General features: G+C 38.0%; 1 protein-coding gene across 2 annotated transcripts in view; it reads right to left on the reverse strand.

Moving 5' to 3' along the window:
- Positions 1-146: 146 nt before the first annotated feature.
- srbd1 (S1 RNA binding domain 1) overlaps positions 147-24,167 on the reverse strand; it is a 55,721-nt gene continuing 31,700 nt past the window's right edge. The window contains exons 17-22 of one of the 2 annotated variants that reach the window (XM_084391212.1): positions 13,916-14,022; positions 12,334-12,501; positions 10,973-11,122; positions 3,677-3,861; positions 1,103-1,312; positions 147-288 (exon numbers count right to left, since the gene is read on the reverse strand). In XM_084391212.1, the coding sequence (XP_084247338.1) occupies positions 257-288; positions 1,103-1,312; positions 3,677-3,861; positions 10,973-11,122; positions 12,334-12,501; positions 13,916-14,022 (852 nt within the window). In that variant the 3' untranslated portion in view covers positions 147-256. Of the gene's footprint in view, positions 289-694; positions 1,313-3,676; positions 3,862-10,972; positions 11,123-12,333; positions 12,502-13,915; positions 14,023-24,167 lie in introns of those variants that run through there. The other variant, XM_084391211.1, reaches the window with a different exon arrangement.

The following is a 24,167-nucleotide window of genomic DNA, read 5'->3' on the forward strand; positions in this document are numbered from 1 at the left end:
GGGGCTCATTAGCACGTGGCTAGTCTAGGATAATTAGCTTTCGTTTTTCCCCACGGCCTCTAGTCATATTGCAATGTGGCAGCTGCTTTTACATCCCCACCCCCCCTTCCCCATTCTCTGCCTGATAAGTGTCTGTCAATCAAACAGGCCTGAGTTTGGCAACATCTGTGACTGCGGCTGCATCCTGAGTGGTTCTTAGCAACAGCATCCAGTTGCTATAATAGTGTCTGGATCACTGTCCTCTGAAACGCCCTCTTCAGTCATCAATCATGTTGCAATAGAAAACAACTACAGTATAAAAGTAGGATAAAGAAACACAACAAAACATTATTATTATTATTATTATATGTAAAAAGTTCAATATCGATAATATTTCAGTTGTAACTTAAGTAGTATTATATTAAATATTATTATTATTATTAACTGCAGAAGAAATTCAGATCCATTATACCACAAGTTTTTAAACTTAACTTAACTGTCACCTTAAAATGAAGTAAATATTCTCCAGATAATATTTGAATTATTTGCTTTGGCTTTAGTTCAATGATAATGCAAACACAAATTTAATTTTGAAAACAGCATGCCTATTATCCCTAATATATATTTTAAATATATAACTGCCTTTATATTTTAGGAAGTGTCCCTTGCAGTTGGAATCATCATATTTGGGAATATCAAGACATTCATCTCAATTATAATCCTGTCATGTTTCATGAAACATAACATCTATTTTATTGAAGGTTTTGAAAACTATAGTAACAGCAAAAAAAAAAAAAAAAAAAAAAAAAAAAAACCCAGCATCTTTGTACAAGAACAAAAGATTGTCGTCACCAGACATGAAAAACAATCTAACATTATTATTTGCGGACTGAAACTTGCAAATGTGCAAATAAAACCATTTAAGACATTTTCTCATTCAGCAGTCAACACAATTTTCAATGTTCATTTTCCATAAACACATTATTCCACATGAAAACAGTTAAATACACTTGACTACAGTAAATCCTCAATTATAGTTCCTATCTGAGAACCCTAATGAGGTCCAGACTGATCCGATTCCTCTGAAGATCCACATTCATGACCCGTACCTCTACCCGCTCACCTGGGCCGAGAGCTAGGCTTCTTCGTCTCTGGTCAATAGGAAGTTTTTCCGGTGTGATGAAACGCTTTGGGATGAGACCAGAACGGCCGACTCCGATGTCCACAAAAGCTCCAAATAAAGCAGTGTTTGTTACACGGCCCGTCAGAACCATGCCATCGTGCAGGTCATTCATGGACACAATTTCTCGCTTGAAGTCTGCCTGCTCAAAATCTATTGAGGGCAAAAAAAAGAAAAGAAAATAATTAGGGTAAGTTGCAGTCACATTACTGAAATTTCGTGGCTAAAAAAATAATGATGCACAGTTCACACAGAAGTCAAACCAAGCGAATAACTTCATAGGGAACTTTTTCACCCTCACGCGGAGCACTTGATCACTTAGATTCCTGGATTTTGCGAAATTCCGAAAAGCAACGGTAAATATAACTGCCCCGATAGAAACAAAGATGAAATTCAGGAGAGAGAGAATATTTAAACAGATTTGGTCTATATCCAATAACTAAAGGCCCGTTCACACCATGATAACTATAAAGATAATTATTAGCGTCCACACCAGCGGACGATATCATGTCTATTCTAAGTGAGTGTTTGTCTGCCGCTTTAAATGCTCAAGCTTGTTACAGCAGGATGGATTCTGATTGGCTGTCAATGTTTTTATTGTTCATCAGCTGGATAAAATCTTTCTGAAAGTGATTCCAACGATATCGTTTCTCTGTGTGGTCATTGTTATAGCTGTGATGTGAATGATTTTTAGAACAACATCTTTATCGTTATCGTCCTTGGTGTGACGGACCGGGCCTTAAGACTGACATAGCCTAGCCCTTCTTCCCAGCGTGTCTTAAGGACCCTGCTTCAAACTGATCCAAGAATTCCAAAGCTAGACATTAGAAACAAGCTTTGGTTAATAATTGAAAACAAATAATATTACCAAGCCTCTCAAACCTCTTCTTTCCAGGCCCATTTTGTCTGTTTTTTGGGGTGATTTTCTTTGGGAGGTGCTTTTTACATAAACATGGCCTCTCAGCAGGCTCTGCAGTCCAGGAAACATTCATCTCTGATTATTCTTATCCGGGCCACCTTACCTAGAGCACCGCTCCCATGGCAGTTATTTATACAGCTGGCTACAGAGCAGAACCCATCAGGCTTCCAACCAGCGGAAGTGAGCCTGCAAGCCTTCTAATGAGAAAGCTAGCGTCCCATCTAGTGCACGACACAGACGAGATGACATCTCATCATCTGGAGTGTCCCGCACTAATGGTCTCGATCAATAACGTTAAAAAACACTTTATTCAGATATGAGCAAAAGGTTTTTTCAAATTCAACGAACATTACCATCATCTTTTCAAGTACTGAAATAAAACCTCCTCCCCTTCCCAAAGAAAACCTTTTTCTGAATATAATGAACTTTGTTCCCCTACCCTGAAAACACCTTAAGACATTCATCTCAATTATAATCCTGTCACCTTTAATGAAACATAACATTTACTATCAACACCCGCAGAAGGAAAACAATGTCTTCTCGGATGTCTGAACTCAACATAAAAACCAGAAGAGGCATTTGTTGTTCGGTCGTTTTTATTCACTCGGAGAGTCACTAGGGGATTTTAGCACTGGGATCAAGGCTACTCTGCTTTCCTCTTTACGCAGCTTTCTCTCTCATTAATGATATATCTGTCGGCAGGTCTGCTTTAATAATGCGGGTCTTCCCCCAAATTACGCGGCAAGACTTCAAAAGCCTGGAGCGCCGCCCAGTCATCTCACAGACAAGAGACGGACTCGGGGGAGACGGGAGGGAAATTGTTAGATGGGAAGGAGGAAAAGAGAACGAGATGCCAGCATTGTCTATGATCTGAATAGCGGCCATGTTGAGAAAGTACTTTGATACTGTGGTTAGTGTTGTGCTAAGTTAATTTCAAAACCTTCATCTGTGTGTTACCCTAAGGTACAGTAAACTTCTGTTTTAAAATTTTGCCACAGGCTATACGATACGAAAAACATAAGTTCAAAACACATGCATTGTATTAAAAAGCCAACCCTGATCTCATGAGAAAACGTAACTACCTTTTGAGTTGGCAATTTCATATGAAATCATACAAAAAACATTACATTTTTAGGAAAAACTAAGCATGGAAAAAAAACTAAACCTAACCCAGAGCATACCAAAATGTATGAATGAGATCATACAAAATAATACAGTACACATTTGCAATCAATTCACCAAAATGTAAAGAAGTTACAGTGCAATGAAAGTCTGTTGGAAAAGCTACTCAGACATTCAGCTAAACTTCTGTGCGCTCAAAGTGTTTTTTTGTTATTGTTGCTTTTTTGCTGAACAAGTAGTTACTGGACCCAACACAAAAGAATGATACATTTTTATTTTTAGAGATGTATTTTTATACTTGCTAGAAATTTGTATTCTTTTTTTCCACTACATTTAGTGACAGTTACGTTAACTTGCTGGGCCAGTGGGTAATCTTTTTTTTTTTTTTTTTGCCCTGCAAATATCTTTAGAGACAAAGGTTATACTGTCCTCTATAGAAAGGAAACAGTGTGGGCACGTCACAGATTGATTCTTACCCTGACGAATGTCAAAGCCAGGTGGCTGAATGAGTCCGTCCACAATGAGCTGTAGTGTCTCAGGTGTGGTGTCCAGAAATTTGGCCAAGACATCCAGACCACTGCTCTGAACACTGCTCTCAACACTCTGCCTGAGAACAGCACTGCCCATCTGATCCAAACTGCCCCCTATTTGAGACAAGAACCTGAACGAAGAGAGCAAGAACTGAAAATTACTCTCTTGACAAGTGAAGAAATAAATTACGTGCATTTTATCAGCTTTTAAGGACATTTCATATAAAACCTGTAAACTTTATATCTTATTCAGAAACAGTCCACATAGGAACACATACACTTGATTCAGATATTGCGGTAAGGCAGTGAGGTTTGTTGAGGTCCATGGGAGGTGGTGTCTTAATGAATGGCTTTTTAATAGCCCTTCCCAGAGCCCAGCACACGTGGAGGAACTCCCCCGACACCAGCAAGGAGCCTGAAGGTCGACACACGGAGTGGAGGAGAGCAAAGACTGGGAGAGGAGGTAGATATGAGAGGGGAGGTGAGACTAATTATGCCCTAAATCTTGATTTCTAGAGTCCCAGAGATGAAGACTCTGTCTCCCTTCATAAATCTAACTGCCTTGTGAGCGCCATACATTAAAGGAAAAAGGTTAGTAGCAGTGAAGCAGGAACACAGACCAAACACAGCCAGCGAAAATGATCCAGACATGGCCTATTACTTGGCACAACCCATAATCTCTGGCTCAGGATGAGCCAATATTTTCATAATGTGATCATGAACTGCAACACGGAGACAGTGCTCAAACTTCAGTTTCATACTGTGTTGCATAGTAGGTCAGTCTGTAAGGGCCATATACTCTAAATAATAAACTGCTTATGTGTAAATGCACAACATATGGATGGGTATGAATCTTTAGGCACATCAAGATTTGATTTAGGGAGTTGCATTGAAATTATTGATTACAAATAAATGCCCAGCGGTGACACTTCCAAGATCTAAAGATTCTAGATTAGTGCTTTACTAAAATTAAACAGAAAATGAACAAAAGTTTTATATGGCTTTGTTTTTTAAACGCCACATTTCTTAGGTTTTAGAGTCTTGTTATAAGTTTGAGGGTGTGTGCATTCAAAAACCTGTAACACATCTGTCAGTACTTAAAGCTCAAATACTGTTGATTTTAAAATTAGTTTGTGGTTCAAAGGGAACCCATATATAACAGTATTAAAAATATTATTAGGCTAAATAATTTACAGATCATTTACAGAACATGCTTAACAGATTTAAAAATCACAGCTCTGCTTATAATAATCACTAAAAGACACATTGCCGAAGAAACTGGAACAATCTTTAACTAAATTCATTGCAATTTTAGTGCCAGAATTTTCAGATCTCATAAAAATGATCTTCAATGTTTTGTCCTATGTAGGCTTTTTCAATCAATAAATGTAATTAAATAATCAGATTAAAATTGTTATGCATCAATGCAGTATGAAATGCAATTTCATAACCATAAAACATGTTTCCACATTACAATTCTGGCTAATACTGATTATGTTTGTGTTATGGCCAATAAATGGTCAATAATACAATTCTATACAATGTTGTCTAAATACATTTTTTATTTATTTTTATATAAAATAAATGCTAAATGGAATAAAGTGAATTTAGTCATCACAACATTATAATGTCCCCTGTGTATTTTTCATTTCATCATTGATTTATATGTAAAATTGTGCATACTAAAAAAAGGCCAGTCCATAATTCCTCATATTGCCTTCATACAACCACTAAGTGCGTGCATGAATACTGCTCTCTTAGAGCACGATGCAAATGAGCTGTATAACCTCTACAGGGACACACATGTCCTGGAGCGTGCAACAAGCCTGTAGCAGGGGGTCAAGCTGTCCAGAGGTGGCTGTGGAATGCTGGGGTCCTGGGCATTACTGGAATGTGAGTTTTGGCAAGAGGAGGGGGCGGACCTGCTGAGCCAGCTTGCTGATGGATGGCCATCGTCGTGACAGCCTGACGCCAGCGCAGCTGTCCTCTGTGTGACTGACAGGGCAGGTGGGTTCAAGCCCCACCCATTTCCTGCTGCAGATAGAGGGCTTGACAGCAACAGTGACAGGCAAATCTACCCGCACTCCTTCTTTTGTATGTACTCAGACAATTTCACAATTCGCACACAGATATACAACACTAATACTCATACATACAGATCATTGCTTCTTCTCGACTCACCCTCCTTAAAAGTGTATGACTGACAGGAAGGATGCTGATAGCATGCAACTTTAGACTGTGTGTAGAGAGCATCATACTGTATGTTTGCTGAGAGTGGCGAAAGGTTGTGCAGAATATGGAGATGGTTTGGGTCTGTTGGCACAAGTTCTTTCAATTAGAAGAATATTCCAAATTAATTCATATTAAGACAAGGTTAAGAACAAATCCATGTGTATGCAAATGTCTATCTACACAATTATTAGTGAATGATACCCAATGATAGGATGGTTGCCAGGGTGTTGCTAGGGAACTTTACATAGTTGCTAGGGCATTGCTATGCAGTTGCAAGGGTGTTCTGGGTAGTTTTTAGGGTGTTCCCAATTGCAAAAGAATCCAACTCCCTCAAAAATATGATCCAAATATAGCTCAGATGACTTGTGTACGTCTATAGGATTTTACGCCTGTTTTATCGTCCACCAGGCAAAAATCATACGTTTAACTTTCTTTAACAAGCTGCGAGATTTGAGTTATCATGGCTTAGCACAAACAGAGTGGGATGAGTTATGCACCAAGGTATACTAAGAGCTAAACCTGCTAAGAATGAACCAAAACCCTAAAAATTGCTGGCCATATATTTTCAATACTGACCTGTGAAGACAGAAGTTTAGTGCCAAAAGAAGCCTTTCATGCTCACTTTGAACCAGTTCTAGAGCAGAACTAGATCTAGTGAAACAAAAAATAATCTTTGAGCAATGAGGTGATGAAAATGCAAAGAGTAACAGACACGAACACACACTGTGGACGAATTCCAGCTTGTCTCTCAAGTAAAAGGTTTGATGAAAGAACTGCAGAACAGAGTCATTCATGTGGTATTGCATGTGGCATTGCATGTTCTGCAGTCTCCAGTCCAGAGCAACAACAGCACTAATGGTCTAACTTTGACCATTACATTTCATAGAATTTATATACACTACTGTTTAAAAGTTTTAAGTCGGTATGTTTTTTGCTCAATGTTAAAAACCATACATTAAAAAAACTAAACTAAATTAAAATCAATTAATTAAAAATTCAGACTCAAGCTTATAGTGTCCTGACAACGCCTGCTTGTAAAGGACTTCACACACATATACCTGTGCCCTGTACTTGTACCAATTTCAACAAATTACTCAAGCACTCATATTGCCCAACAGCAACTACCCATCATCCTCCACTAGTACTTTACAGATTTCCGTGATGTTGGTCAGGGACACTGTGCTTCCCTCCAGCTGTCCCTCTGGAATGCCAGAGTTGGCACAAGGACAGAATGGAGATGAAGAGAGAGAGAGGAGGGTGCAGTGCTGAACTCTGAGTGATTTATGAACAGTTACAGTGTGAGTGTGGCGGTGGTGGGCGATTGGCCCAAGGGCTCAGGTTTCTGGAGGGGGTCTCAGCTGGGCTTATGTTTCCCTCTGGTGTGTTAGTGTTTAGGGGGTACCAGGGCTTCTGCTCTTTTGGATTCAGAAGAGTGGAGTCTGCCTTATTCTCCGGGCATAATGAAAAGCAGCTCTGCCGAGGAGCATTGTGGATGAGGCCTCTGTTCCCCACACCGTAAGCTACTGGGTGGGCCCAATGATAGAGGCTATCCAGACACAATGAGGCTGCTTTAGTGTGTGGTCCCTTTAGCAATAACCCTGAAGTTAATTCTTTATCATCAGTGAATGTGAGAAATTTGATATCAACCCTCAGATGATTCACTGACTGAGAAAAATAAGTTACTAATGCTACATTGAAGAAGATGAAGAAGAGCTATTCACTTCTTCAGACTCATCTTGGCAATACTCATAACGGCAAAATGGATCTGTGTGTTGCTTGGTTGCTGAAGACAGAAAAGTACTCAAAGGAATAGTTCACAAAACGAAAACGGCCATAATTCACGTTAAACCTAATGCAATAACTAACTGCAACACATTTGCTATAGATTTCAGAGGTCTGTTCTTCACACAAAGCTATCATATGACTTCAGAAAACTTGGAATGCTGTGCAACAGTCATATGGAGCACTTTTATGATTTTATAAATTTGGAGCTTGACAGCATCTGTCCTCATTTACTTTTATTATATGAAAAAGAGTGGCCAGGATATTCTTCAAAATATGATAGTGATAGTGAAAGTGATAGGGCTTTGAAATGACATGAGGGTGAGTAAATGATGACAACATTTTTATATTTGGGTGAACTGTTCCAATACATCACTTCTAGTGCTGTTACAAGATTATCACTACATGATTACCATGGCCAAAATAACTAACGATAACAATATTATATCACAACATCTATAGACATTTTAAAAACCATAAGAATTCGTCACCATAAAGGCACGTTTACACCAAGGACGATAACAACAGAGTTTTAATAATCATTCAAATTCTATGAAAATAAGTTAAGTCCACACCACAAATATAATGATAATGACATAAAGGAACAATATCATAGGAATCAATTTCAAAACAATTATTTTTGTGAACAGGATTTACATGTATACATTTTTTTTTTACAAAAAGAACTTACTGTTGATAAGCACTTCCTGCGGACTGGGGTGTCTAACACACTGTCTTTTTTACGTAATCCAAAACAAAACAAAACTCCCACTTGCGAGCTAATTTTATTTTAGGTGCGGGTAGAGTGTCTTGCTTTCATATGTTATCTCCTCTGAAACTATTTTGTGCGGCAGTAGTAGCTACACACTGCCTCGTCATTTATTTTTTTCCACTTTAAAATGGTTGGCAACCTGCGATAAGGTGCAATGTAGAAGTGTCAACCAGATTTCTGCGATGGATTATTTACAAAATTATCATAGGTGTAGTATTAAGACGTCATTGTTTGATTTTTCAATTATCATGGTTATTATTGCCAAAACCAGTGTTTTGTGACAGCCCTAATCACTACCTTCCTCTACATGCTCTCGCAAAATGTTGAAAAACTAAGAAAGCACTCTCAGTTATTGGCAATAATAACATAAATATCAAGCATTAACTAGTCTAGAGTGAAGTCAGAGCTTATTTTGTTATAATTTCCATATCCAAAGAATAGTCTCCAATAAGAGCTAGCATTAAACTTTGTTTCACAGCTAATACATAAATACTACATACATAGATGGTCAATCAGAGGGTCAGCGCTACATATTGTTTGTGTGTTTTGTGTGTGTGTGAATGAGTGGGAAGTGGTGGGGCTAAGGGTATCAAGTTCATCACATTAGAGCAACATGATCCGCCATTACCGTCCGCTGGCCCACGCTTCACAAAGCGCCCAACGTGGAACGAAATCACTCACAAAATGGAGGAAGACAAGCTGCATGTTTTCACAAGCACAATGTGTGACTCATTTAAGCCACCTCCAGTCCCGACTTCACAAATATTAAGTGCAAACCAGTTACTGATGCTGAGAGGGGTGCATTTTCATTTAATTTCTATTCTCATTAACTGCTGCATTGATAAATAAACAGGGTCGTGAATGAGAATGAGAGAGGAAGTGAAAAAGAGATGTCCAATAATTTGCAATGGGAAAGCGAATGAGCTGGTGAAACAGAGGACAAGAGTGATGAACCCAGTACAGAAATGGGTTACAGATTGTTGGGAATATGTCAAGCTTGTCATCATCATTATAAAGCCATCGCTCAGACGGTTCTGCTCGCATCATTAGCCTTATGATTCCAGCCCTGGCTGAAGCTCGCAACATATTTGATACAATTTATTAGCAATACCCAGAATTCCTCCAAAGCCCCCTAGAAACCCTTGTTTAAAGTCCAGTACATTAGCTGGGCGCTACATTACCAACTCAGCACTGCTGGTGGCCATGTTTAATCAAATCCTGTTACTCCAAGAAAAATATGCTTGGGCTCATGATGACAATTGGAGTGGAGAAACGTCCATTAGCACAGCATTTGGTAACGATAGAGAATGGTGATAATACAAGGGACTGCAAAGGGAGGCTTTTCTGCCTGGTTTAGTCGGAAATGAAGCCTAACGGAGAGAAATGAAAACAAACAGAAGAGGAGGAGAGGAGGGAGGATATGACAGGGTGATTATTCCCCCACTCCATACCCCTAAGTGGCTTTATTAGACCTCTGACCCCAAAAGGCGCCTCTGATGACAGATCAGGCAGAGAAACAGTGGACGGACATTCACTCACACACATGCATATACAGTGGGGTCCACAAGTCTCAGACCACCAGTGAAAATACGTCTATTTTAAATCTGTTTAATTTATATAATTTGTATTAATATAATTTGTAATGAAAGCATGTTAATTGAATTACAAAGATAAAATAAAATATCTGTAATAGAATTAAAACAAAATGACAATATAAATGACTATACTATACTACATATAAATATATATAAAGGTACATTTTTAAGTCATAACTTTATAAAACATATTTGTTTTATTTTCAGGTTTAAAAAAAACAATCCCAGATTTTCAATGTGGTCTAAGTACGCAAATGCGCACATACACAAACAAAGTGACACAAAGTGTAATTGCACTAGTAGTACACACACTGTGCTACACCTAATGCCAAAGTACGACATCAGCTATGGAGGAAATTAAAAAAGTGAGTAATAGGCAGTGAATGAATGTCTTGTTTCTAAATTATACTTGCCATTCACCAATAAATCCTCCAAATTCCACAGCGCTCGGATACCATGCCCACGGTTCATATTCAATTTTAAAAAACCTCTTTCACATGCATGCACTGATTTTGATTTAACTTGCAGCTGTCATGCACGCAAGCACATCCAAACCACAGGGCATCCGTGCGCACATCTTCTGGAAGCAACAGGCACAAGTGTCAGATTGGAGTAGTCTAAACAGACTTGAGCAGCACAGCTGTGGAGAGAGCGTCATTCACTGCCAGAGAGTGCTGAGCACACGCTGAATGTGCTTTTCATACGAGCGGCAGCAGCTCGCACAACTCTCACACTGAGCAACCCAGATGCTCCCACTTGAGGTAAACACTCGCTACCACTTGGTTCAATCCTTAAGCAGATCCAATGATCATCTACTGTAGGGCAGTAATGTGATATTTCAGTGCCATGCTCATTTCTCACCTCAAAGCGATGCTGTATGATTCAGGGTGGATGCAGGTTTGGTCCAGAGGGTGAAACCCATTAGAGGTGCTATCAGAGCCCTTGACTTTTCTCTTCTTAGCTGTCTGTTTCTGAGGAACCTCAAGGTCTTCGTTCCCTCTAGAGCAGATACTGTATGAAGCACAATTACAAAAACATTACAGTAAAAAGGGTAAGATGTGCCACTATTTACTTGCTTTCAACAAGATGTTTCTGATGACATCAGGGTGAGATTAGAAGATTATCGACTGAGATTAGAAATGTTTATAACAAATGACCATCAAATTATAAGTAAAAAAATGTGAGACAACTTGACCCACTTTGCCCCAAATATATGAATTTAACTGAGAAAATAAGTAAAATAACTCACTAAACAATCACTTTCCAAAATCTTTTGTGTTGCACATTATTTGCATTTTCATCAATCAGCCAGAAAAAGGTTTAAAGGGATACTCCACTTTTTTTGGAAATAGGCTCATTTTACAACTCCCCCAGAGCTAAACAGTTGAGTTTTACCGTTTTCGAATCCATTCAGCCGAACTCCGGGTCTGGTGGTACCACTTTTAGCATAGCTTAGCATAGATCACTGAATCTGACAGGACCATTAGCATCTCTCTCAAAAAAATGACCAAAGAGTTTTGATATTTTTCCTATTTAAAACTTGACTCTTCTGTAGTTACATCGTGTACTAAGACCGACGGAAAATGAAAAGTTGCGATTTTCTAGGCTGATATGGCTAGGAACTATACTCTCATTCCTGCGTAATAATCAAGAAACTTTGCTGCCGTACCATGAGTGAAGCAGGCGTAATGATATGACGCAGCGCCTGAAAATAGGTCTAATAGGTTAGACAAACTTAGTCCCGGTCACATTGGAAGTTAGCGAGCTGGGGACTATTTTCAGGCGCTGCGTCATATCATTACGCCTGCACCAAAAAAAGTGGAGTATCCCTTTACTATTAAGAAACTTTTAATGTAGTGAAAGGTTTTTTACATTATCTAAGAGCATTTGTGATATTAATAGTGTTTGTAATAGTATTTTAATTTCATAGCATTTGGAGGCAAAAGTCATCATCACTATTAGCCACTGGCACATCTTAACCGAAGACACATGGAACATTTTTTATTTAATAATTCATGGCTAATGTTTTGACAAATATTTTACATCACTTTATACACAAGCCTTTATGTTTATCAATATACTGTATGGTCATGTGAGAAAAATAATGCATCATTTTTTGTATTAAGGGGTGACACATCTTATCCCATTCTCTCCTACAGGATATAAAGGTAGCTTGGTGCAAAAACATGTAGAAGTAGAAGTGGCATGGGCCAGCCGTATACCTGGGTACTGTCTCGGGGTTGATCCTGATGAAGCCGGCACACTGCTGAAAGCTCTTAGGACCGAGGCCTTTGACCAGTTTTAGCTGCTCTCTATTGAGAAAAGGTCCGTTCTTCTCTTTCCACTCCATAATATTGCGTGCTCGCCCTGCATTTAGACCTGCTATGTGCCTGATAAAACAAAACACACAACTTTTTGTCTTGATGGGCTTGACTAGCTAGTATTGCTATTTTTCTCTGACGTTCAGAAATGGCATCCTAAAATATATCTCTGTCACAATGAAGTTTAATCTGTCAGATATTTAGTTCGAAAAGCCTACATTTAATCTCTCACAACCTCCCGCTTGAACGCACGGTTCAATTACAGTTTGTTTATAGAATTAGTCATTGCTTCATATGTCAATACCCAGCATTAACCACACATCCTGTATGAAGAACTTCACCTTAGAAGTCCACCCAAGGCTATGGAAATTATTTTTCATACTTATGTAATCCCTATATATATATATTCACAAACAAGAAGTCAGATATTAGTAAAATATTGAGAACATTTTCCAGCAGAATTACCAAAGGGCTGCCTAAGATCTCATAATCTTTTTGACCTTTTCATACAAAACAGAAAGGCATTGAGAAGTTTTTTTGTGACCTGGTATGGCCAATTCGAAGTGGCAGCTCCCCTAAAAGCAGCTATGTAAACATTGTATGTCATCACTTATAAATAAGGGGCGAATAATGCTGGAGCCACGAACATGTCGTCTGGAGTTCTGGTACTGAGAGCTCATTTAAAGTCAGGTAAACAGATGACCTGTTCCCAGACTACCTCACGAGCATTTAACCCTGCCTCTTAATGGGATCATATAGCTTTCTAGCTCAGAATAGTGATGTATGTGTGACTTAGTACACTATAAATCAGAGGCATAAGCCTACCGAATTAAATATAGCAATCTGATCTTTGAGAAATGTGTGCCTGTTTCAGTCTAATGCTTACATGCATCTAAATTTAGTGTATTGATGAAATATGAAAGTCTACCTGCTTTCATCAAAATATATATTTTTTAAACTCACTTAAGTACACATACTAACCTCATAGTGTTGAAAGTATTTTTTTTATTTTTTTTCAAGAATAAGCTGTGTGAATGAAAGCAAACGTTTCTAAGGCACATCGAGGGGCATGTAGACATGATTCTTATTGTATTCTGGAAATCTATTATTCCAAGCCACCTTTTTCCATAGTGCAAACAATTTGCAATTACTCACGAAATCCTACAAGGTATTAGACAGAGCGAGTGGATATAATGAATGTGTACATTTCAGTGTTTCTGTAAGTTTATGTGACTAATATTCGAGGCTATACATCTCAATTTGTGTATATGTTAGGGAACAGCAATGTTTGTGTATGTAGATCACAATGTTTGTGTGTAGTGGGGAAGTGAAAAGATGTTACAGTTCGTGTGACAGTGTGTGTGTGCGCGCGCGCATGCACGACGTGTAGGGTGTCAGACTAAACAGAGTGCTAAGCAATAGCGGGGAGGCGAGTGAGAAGTTGCCATGTTGTGACTCCTGCTGGAAAGTATTTGGTCTCTACCTCATCAGCGTCTCTGAACAGATGTTGATGTCCACTCCCACGAAGCTCACACACTCCTGCACCACCCCGTCCAACGCTGCCCTCAGCAAACTCTGCGACACGTCGTGCTGGAAAGAGTGACCAGTCTTAGAATGTGTGTTCGTTTAAGAAAGAAGGAAGGGCTCTGTGTTTTACCTGGACTCTGAAATTAAAATCAAACACCTTGGAGGATATTTTATCTAGAATGTTGAACTGAGTCAAATCGCAATTTTGATTTAGAGTTCACTAAATCGCTACGGTAACGTTACTTTGAAAATAATTTAAACTTTTTACTCTGCGTCTTCTGAAATGTCAAGAAAGTCTACATCTATTAGATATCTCAGCAACAAATCATGCTGTCTCAGTCACTTTCCAAAAACAAGCCATTTCACAAGGCCAATGTTGTGTCACTGGCAATCAAACGGTAACCCTAAATACTTTGCGGTGTTCATGCTGGTATGAGGGGGAAAAAAGAGACGGCTGAATAAAAAGGCAGCCAGTGGATCGCTTTGCCTCAAGAGACACGGAGAGAAGGTCTGAGGCTGTTTTCATTGGAAAGCATCTGTGACACTTCAAAGTCCTCTCACAGGGGTTTTCCATTAAGTGCAAGGAATTGATAAAGTTAATCCAGCCGAACTTTTCACACTTTGGAGGCGGTTTTCTAAAATGGAGATGGAATTCAAAGCAAAGAAAACCGCAAGGCCAAATCCAAAACTGACCAAAATTAGGAGCAAGCAGGGAATTCTGACAAGCCTTTGTCTGTCTTGCATTGGGACCCATATCCATATGGAAGAAGTTATACCAGTGCTTTAGACCTTGTAAGACAAATGTGTAATACTTCATTTGGGAGAACTCATTACGACGAACACCTTCCCCACTTAGAACAAGATCAGCATGTACTAGTTAAAGTCGACCATGGTGGCTTGGGGGGAAACCGGACAATTTCACTCAAATTGAAAGTTGTGATGAAACCAAAGTAGCGACACTTTTCTTCCATATTGTGATGAACATCAGAGTGAAATGGATGATCGAAATTATTTTTTTTTGACTGGTTTGTTGACTGGATGGAGGCAAATCTGAAAGTCTGAATAAACTTTTTTTTTTTTATGTTTAAAAAGTGAAATGTGCATGGATGAATCACAATAAGATCAATATCATGCAATTAAAAAATAGATTTTCCATTTGCTGGATTTAAGAGGGCTAATCTGCCTAGTCATTCAATATGAAACAGCATCATATAGGTAAAAAAGAAAAAAAAAAGAAGCAAAATGTAAACTTCATACTGTACATGTATGCCTCTTTAAACCCTTTCTTTTGAGTTCAACACACTGGAAAACACAAATGTAGTTAAACTACTGAAAAAGCTCACGGACTTCAATTCCTTCTACAATCTAAATTGATTCAAAGCTCTTTTGATGAATTGTTGAGCATGTGACTTGAATCATTTTAAAAGAGTGATGAGAAACATGAAGAGCTCAGAATACTGTATGCTCTCATTTTCTTTTTAATTAGGGAAAAACCCCAACATTTAAAAGAGCAGCAATGATAGTTTGTGGTGGTTTGGGAGTGTACGACATGTATTGCCATTTCTGTGTACTTTTCCGTGTAAATTTACAGAGCAAGTAAGATCTAATACTTTCAAGTTGTTTTGCGTGCGCTATTGTGTTCTAGTGTTTGTGTGAATACAAATTCAGTATATAAAACAATCCAAGAATCCCACAAGCCTCTTAAAACTAACTCAATATGCACATTCAAACTATCCACAGTCACACAAGAACAGGCAGAAATAATAAACAAAGACATAGAAGATATATTTCCCTCATATTTGGACACAGTGGTTTACTTTCAGAGAGTGTTAGTGTTTGAAATTGCACAACCAATGGGGAAAAAGTAAAAGGTGGGTCTGAGATGGTGTGGATCGGGATACTTAATATCTTTTGCTTTAATCATTCTCGGACATATTATAAATGAACTAGCTTCATCAACAGACCAATTTAGGTGGTATTAAACAAACGTTTTTTAGAGGATGACATTAAAGATATCCTTTTCTTTGGTTCCTATATCTACATACACGTATGGTGGATACTAGTCAGTCAATAAATATTCTAAGTCAGTTAGAATCCTTCCATGGAAATCAAGTTTCACATTAAACACAAAGCAACACAATGTGCCAGCTGAAGAACTGTTATCCAATGTAAGAAAATACAGTACATTCAGACTGGGAAAATGTGGCTAAGAAAACAATGAGAATGTCAAAGAGGTCTGAGAAACAGATGTTCAACACACACACACAAAAAACAAAAACGAAAAAAACAAAATCACCCTCAAAACAAATGTTGTTGCTGAGAGAAATCTGATCTTGTAAACTCATTAGCAGATCTGCCTGTTTGTCCACAAAACACATGTCCTTTGAGAGCAGGCACCAAAGCACTCTGAGAAAAGGTGAGATGAGATATACTACGAGATAAGAACACTTTCCTCCTCTTTGATGGCAGAAGGAATTTTGTGGGCTGATTTAAAAATAATAATAAACAGGTAACATAATTAAAAAATAAAAGTTGAAATAAAAATAAAAGGCAAGTATAAAAGGTAAAAAGTGAATAAAATAATAAAATAAATACCATTAATATAACAAATTAATTGTACTCCTGCAAGGCAGGGTATCTCTTATAAAGGTACATCTTAAAGGGTCCATGTTTTCTTGCAGAGCAAGATGAGGTTTTGATGCTTAGTCCTTCAATGTCAAACAGAGTGATGGAATAGTATCGTATTAGATACAACTGAGTGAAGATAAATAGACATGGATTACACCAGCACAATGGTAACATCTCAGTGGGTTAAGGTTGAAAGAGATCTCGAGTGACTGCTAGGTAGTGGAGTGGGTGAGCTGTGCGGGTTAAAGCAAAGAGAAGAATGCATGTTTTGACCTGACAAGATCCGGATGACTGCCACTGGAACAAGGATGTCTGTGTGATAAATACTGTCAGGCTGTATTCAATTGAGTAATCTTATCCAAGCAAAGACATAAAATCATTCATCACAGACAAAACAAAAGAATCACACCATTCAATATATTTATATTGCAATACCTAGTTATAATTCTGCACCAGGTTGTGCATTTTCTTAAACTTTTAATAAACATCAATGGCAATGGTTTTAAACAACAGTAGCGGCATTGAGATCTTGAGCACTAAACATCCCCTGGGGGCAAGTGTAAGTGTGAAAAATGACAGATCCGTCTTAAAGCTCTCACAAGGCATGCACTTATTTGCCTCTAGTGGTTAATGCGGTTCATTGCAACTGGCAAAAAAAAAAAAAAAAAAAAAAAGATTTTAATAAATCTAGTTAGTAAGCTGGAAACACAACTGTAATATTAGACAGCCAAAATATTTATTGCACAAAAACAGCCTTTATGTGGGAGAACACTATCGGCTGTAACATTCTGTCAAAAATCTCTCATACCTTTACTTTGTAACCCAAGAGAGGTGTGAAAATGCTGTACGCTATTGGAAGGCCTGTGTTGAAATGAAACGTGAAATCTAAACAATAAACATGAGAGCCTGAAGGCAGAAGCTGAGATATTCAACAGCAGCCCAATCATTCCTAATGATCCTCATTTGCTCAGACACACACAAGTTTGCAAACAGTTTAATGCATTTTTTCCATGTGATGTTTATGGTGATTTCAAAACCGTAACTCAGACTTATCAACACATCACTGACGCACGCAAACAGATTATAATGCTAAAATCACAAACAGTTTGCTGATAATCAATAAATCAGTGCACGCTGAAGATACTTCTCACAAAGAACAACAAACAAGTCCTTATTTTTATCATACAAAAACCTACTGCCGCATAATAGCCGGATGCAACCTGAGAAGTGTGTGGACAGGTTCCCATGTAGCTGCTCCCAAACCCTAAGGTTAGCTTTCGAGTATTTGGCAGCCGGTCGGCTGTATAAAGCGCCTTGAGCGCGGATGGAGTGAAAATTCTCACAGTCTTTGAGCAGGCTAAGAGAGAAAGACACCCAAAAAGTGTCGCCTCCGGGCGGTTTTGAGATCTGCTGATGGAATGCGCACTCATTAGAAAGCCATCAATCATCAAGCCCCCCAGATCTATTTTTAAAGGATGTTCCATGAAGTTATGTGCTCGGGTACACTAATTTACGAGGTGGGACGCCACCACTGCGATAGTAGCTCTCACATACTGGGAGAAAAAGTCAAATGAACAGCATATAATGGAACAAGAGAGCGGCCAATGATCCGTATCAACTGTCGGGCCGTCTGGCACTGGAAGGTCAGGAGGGAGCGAATTAAAGGGATAATTCACACAAAAATGAAAATTTGGTCATCATTTGCTTACCCTCATTTCTTCCCAAACCTGTATGACTTTCTTATGTAGAACATAAAAGACAATATTTTGAGATATTACTTTTCTTTTCTTTTTTGAGTCCAATGGAACTCATAATGGAATAGTCAATAGTCATCAAAATGGTTTGGTTACCAACATTCTTCAGAATATCTTTGTGTTCTGCAGAAGAAAAAATGTCAGGAAAGAAAGAAAATTTGGAATGACATGCAGGTCAGCAAATAATGAAACACTTTAAGACTTTGAAGACACAACAATCACTGTGTACAAACAAAGCTGAAATTAAATATAAGCTGAAATGGTTGTGGACATTAGAAATATCAGCCTAGACTCCTTCCAGTAGTTGCTGTTGAAAAAGGCTTCAGCTTTTCCAATTTCCTGTCAATCCTACTGGATATATCGAAGACAGACTACATAATCATTTCAATTAAGTAAGTGTAAAACTGAGACGCACTGAGCTGCATCTACTAGACTAGGCATACATAAAATAAGATATTATCAGTGTTTCTTGTCCATACAATGGAAGTACATTTTTCGCCAAAACTGTTTGGTTATCAACATTCTTCAAAACATCATCTTTTGAGTTTTGCTGAAGAAGGAAAGCCCTACAGGTTTGGATTTCTCTTTTTTTGTGAACTATCCATTTAAGGCTTTAAAAACATATCAAGCCTGTGGACAAATTGAACAAAGCTGAACACGAAAGTAAATATAAGTTGAGATTGTTGTGGTCAGATGTGAAAAATCAGCCTAGACGCTTCAAATCCTTCCAGTAGTAGCAGTTGAAAAAGGCTTTGGCTTTCACCCACATCATCTCTCCAATCTCCTGTCAATCCTACTGGATATATCGGAGACTACATAACCATTTCAATTAGTGCAAAACTGAGCTGCATCTGGGAGAGCATACGTTAAGAATCAAACCAACATCTCCAAGAGGGGCTGAGAAAGACCATGCTCGCCTAAAGCCGATATTAAGCTTTCCATCTGTCTTCAAACGCGCACAAGCCGCACTCTCTGGTCTTCATTCACAGTAGGAAGAGTGGCTGACAGCTGAGCTTTGACATGGCTTAGCGCTGTGGTAACCTTGAAGACAAAACAACCAAAACTCAATTAAAGCATTGGGGAATAGGTGAAGAAAAGTGGTGGGGAGTTCACATAGTTTTTAAACCTGCCCTCTGTTTGAACAGACACATATCCCGGACCCCAACAAACCAGGTATAGAGGAGGGGACGGGCCAATGGTAACACAAATACGCACTTGCGTTGCCTCACCAAGCCTAGCAGAGCCACGGTGAGGTTTCCGACCCAAGCCATGCACACACGTACGCACAAAAAAAATACTGGCTCACACAAACCGCTGGATTAAATTCAGGTGCGAGGTCCTGTTTGGTTTGGATAGGCCCCAGCACCAGAACAAAGTATGTCTGTCCACACTGAGCCCAGTTAACAGTTTTTTTTTTACGAAATGCTGCCACTCTGAGATGTCAATCAGTTCTTCTCTTCTTTCCCCGCCCTCATGACCCAATGTAGATCTAACCAGCTGCAGGCTCTGAAAACACACTTCCCAGAGAGCTGAACACACAAAGATGTTTGACTGAGGAGATTCCTTAACATACCTCCCAAAGCTCTGCCTCATGCGTAACCAGAGACCTACGTTTTCAGCAAAGCACAAAAGCTCCAAACAAGGCATCTGAAAACAGTTGAAGACATACTGACAGCAGTGTAAAAGATGACAAAGACTGACAGAGCTGTTAAATCATATTTACATAATAGATAGAAATTGTAGATATTTTTAAAAGAGCAGTCTTAACTGCAAGATCACATATATGTTCCCCATCTTTTTGATCAATGAATTTCCATCTTTCCAGTCATTTGAGATACATATTTTTCTGATTCAGTCTGAGCCAGTTTGACAGATTCATAAGGCACTAATAGAAAACCGTATGTTTAGGACTTTTCCATGATATTTAGAGTTATTTTGACTATGGAAAAACAATTTTTTAAAATCATTGTGATTCAATCCAATTCACTAACGAATCATTCAGAGATAAATCAGTCTACATATTTACAGATTCATTGAAGCACTTGTAGAAAAATATATATTCCCATTAAAGGTTTGGGGGTCAGTAAGATTTTGAAAAAAGTATCTTATGCTTACCAGGGGTGCCTTTATTTGAACAAAAAAAAAAAAAACGTAATACTACAAAATATAATTACAATTTACAATAACCATTTCCATTTTAAAACATATTCAAATATAATTTATTCCTGTGACGGCAAAGCTAAAATTTTTAGCATCATTACTCCAGTCTTCAATGTCACATGAACCTTCAGAAATCATTTTAATGTGCTGATTTGCTGCTCAAGAAACATTTCTTATTATGATCAATGTTGAAAACAGTTGTGCTGCTTATTATATTTCAGGATTCGTTGATGAATAAAAAGTTCAAAAGAACAGAAATTGTTTGAAAATATTTTGTACATTATAAATGCCTTTAATGTCACATTTAATCAATTGAATACATCCCGAAAAAAGTATTAATAAAAAAAAAAAAAACTGATCCCAACCTTTTGAACTGTAGTGTATATTCACCATTGATTTTATCTTGACTTTTCCAGGATCTTTCCAGTCATTTGTTATTACTGAATAGGCGTTTTCATTACGATTCAGTCTGGTTTGCTAATGAATCAATCAGATCAGTGTGAAGTGATTTAACAGATTAAAAAATAAACCACAAAAAATATAAATAACAAACGTCTATACAAGCTTAATATCAGGTCATTGAAATATTTTAGAGTAGAGCATTACTAGAAAAAATATTCACTTCAGAATATTCCATGACTTTTCCAGGAAGTAAAAAAAAAAATATATATTTACAATTCCCTGATGTTTCCAGGTTGCCACAGCCTTGTGAACTCTGTACATAAGAATTATTCAAAGCTTGCTTTGCTCCACTAAAAACATTGTGCATGAATTCAAAAAAGCGTTTTGGCAGCAAATAAGATGATGCAGTTTCCTGGCAATGGGCTGACACTTTAACGACTAATTCTGACACTTTTCTCACCTACACTCTGCGCCATCTTTCCTTTACCTCAGGTGAAGCCTGAAGACCAGGTCTGGAGAGTCAGTAAACACCTGTCAAACAGAACATGAGCTGCACCCACGCGCTACTGGACTCACCCACTAAAGTCATGAGAAAAAACACACACACTTATTTTACTTTAATTTTCTTTGCTATGGAATGTGAACAGCCATAAGACAAGAACGATACAAATAATTGTTGACTTTACCCAGCAGAGGTAAAAGTCATATAGTTAAAAGATGGAAAAATGAAAGCTAGATCAGACATGATCAGAATGAGTAAATGTGTTCCGCAGAGCGCATAACTTTTCCTTTTTCCCACGCGAAATTGGACTCAGCTATCAATCATCGTCAATCAGCTTCCTGTCAGTCAATACTTACACCTTCATTCACTCTCTTCCGTTTTACCCTGAGGGAACAGTCTCAGCAGGCTCATTAAAAAGAGAAGGCTGGTGTGACATCACTGGTGCTTTTTCTTTACACAAGCTTCTAAACCATCAAAAACTTTTTTTAACCAATAGATTACTTATTGCTGTTCCGAACACGCAATAAACGGTGTAAAAATACATCTATGTAACCAACAGACTGGTCCTTGTGTGAACAAACATTCAAATGTAACCTATTGTATAATTAAAAATTAAAAGTACAACCTAACATATGCATATTCCTGCAGGCGACCTGAAAAACATATTTTATAAACACTGATTAACATAATATAATAACAGAAATGGTTTAAGTGTTTGGACTTGAGAAACACAGAGGAAAGTGCAACAAGGAGAGTGACAGTTTCCTTAATATCTGGGGGTTTGTACGATGTTTTCTCTCACAGCTGGGTAAAATGGTAAAATGTGCCCTCTGGGACCTTTAAGCAGTTGGGAAACCTGAACACACTCCACCTATGTCTCAGTGATTGACAGTTAACTATATAAAGCTAAACTCTAGAGGTCCCACCCACTTTGACTAAATGGCATGTCATGAAAATACAAGCAACAATAGAGGGCGATGTGCAATCAAAAGTAATGTGAAGGTGAAATCTTTAAGTGAGCAATTCAACTTCAATTTAACAGTAAAAGTTCCCACATATTTCACAGTATTACTTCTCTTTTAGCATTTTACATTTTATGTGGGAATGCACAATATATATCGGTCCATATGTGTTAGAGTTTTTTTCTGTATTGGTCTATGTTATATATACACTGTACAACATTAGATATTTCATTGTTCATGCTCATTTCCCATGTTTATATTTAAATAGCCTTTTCTGTCAACTAAATATATTTTTATAAAAAGACTAATAAATATTACTATTAATTAGTAAATATACATTTTTCACACTGTATAACCATTTGAAGCATATTAGAAATTTTATATCAGCAATACCATGAATTTAATTATTAGCGTATTGGTATCGATATAAGTGCTGAAAGACAATTAAGTGAACTTTAACATTATATTTTTAAAGTAAAAAAATATATTTTTTTAATTGAATTCTAAACTGAGACACCCACTAAACGCAAACCTTACAGAAACAATCTAAAATACCTTTTTTCCTGTCACAATTAAATAGCTCTCAAAACCTCAGATCCATGATCGAGGGTTGTGGGTATTTAATAACTCCCATCAATGATTATAGTGCTTACGGCCCTACTTGAGATACTTAAGATAAGAAATAAGATCACTACACATGGTCCAGTGTATTTGTCTACTCAACACAGATATACATACTGTAAACTTCTTTCTCTCACACACACTCGCGTACACACACACACACACACACACACACACACACACACACACACACACACACACACACACACACACACACTCTTATCACTCAGCATGTCAGTGTGGTGGAGAGGCATCTTGTGTTGCTCAGATTATGTGGCAGGGTAAATAAACGCTAAGTGCTGACAGACGTGCAGGGGGTCGCTGTGATGCACACTAGACAACACTCACACTGTGCAAGGGGCAAGGTGAGGTGACCCTGATCCTCTGCTAACTTAAACCTTTGAGCATCAGCACATGTGCATGTTTTTTGGGTCAAAAAGTTGGCAGTGAGAAATACGTGATACGTGATATTGATCCTTTGCAAAGACGCAAGACGTTCTTTCCTCTCCTTATTTGGGAAATGGCTCCAAGGTTGCAGTGGAATTAATTTACAATTACTTTGTACAGTACTTTAGTAAATCTAAATTGCCCGCTCCCAGATTTAACAACAACTAAATTTAGGGTGCTTTCACGCCAGAGAGTTTGTTCCAGATTCCTGCTCTAGCTGCATTATAACATTCATATAGTGTTTGCGTGTATCTTGACAGTTACAAATAAAGCGCCACAATAAGCTCATGAAGCGAACTTGTCAATCATCTCGATGGATGATGGAGAGGAAACTCTGACGAATAGGAGGACAATTTTACTCACATGTGACTTGCATAAACACATTTTGGTACGCTTTGAAAGGTTGCCTTGTGAAAGCGGACCGAACCAAGAAGAAAATGCAACATTGTAACAAATTAAGTCCCTGTTTCAGAACAAAACAAACAATCTATAGGTGTGAAAATGCCCAAAGTCACCATGAAATCTAAGTTGACATTCTTATTTTTTATGGAATATTTCAGTGTTTATTTTAAATGATTTATCCGTGCACATCAATATTTTTATTTATTTATGTCCCATCATAATCTTTAATGATGACACTCACATGAGATCACAGCAAAAGCCAACCACAACCATCAAATCAATTTCTGATGGACAAAATCAAGTCACACCCTACATTTTTTCTTATTCATA

This window comes from Rutilus rutilus (genome assembly GCF_951802725.1).
Source record: "Rutilus rutilus genome assembly, chromosome: 20".
NCBI classification, from domain to species: Eukaryota; Metazoa; Chordata; class Actinopteri; order Cypriniformes; family Leuciscidae; genus Rutilus; species Rutilus rutilus.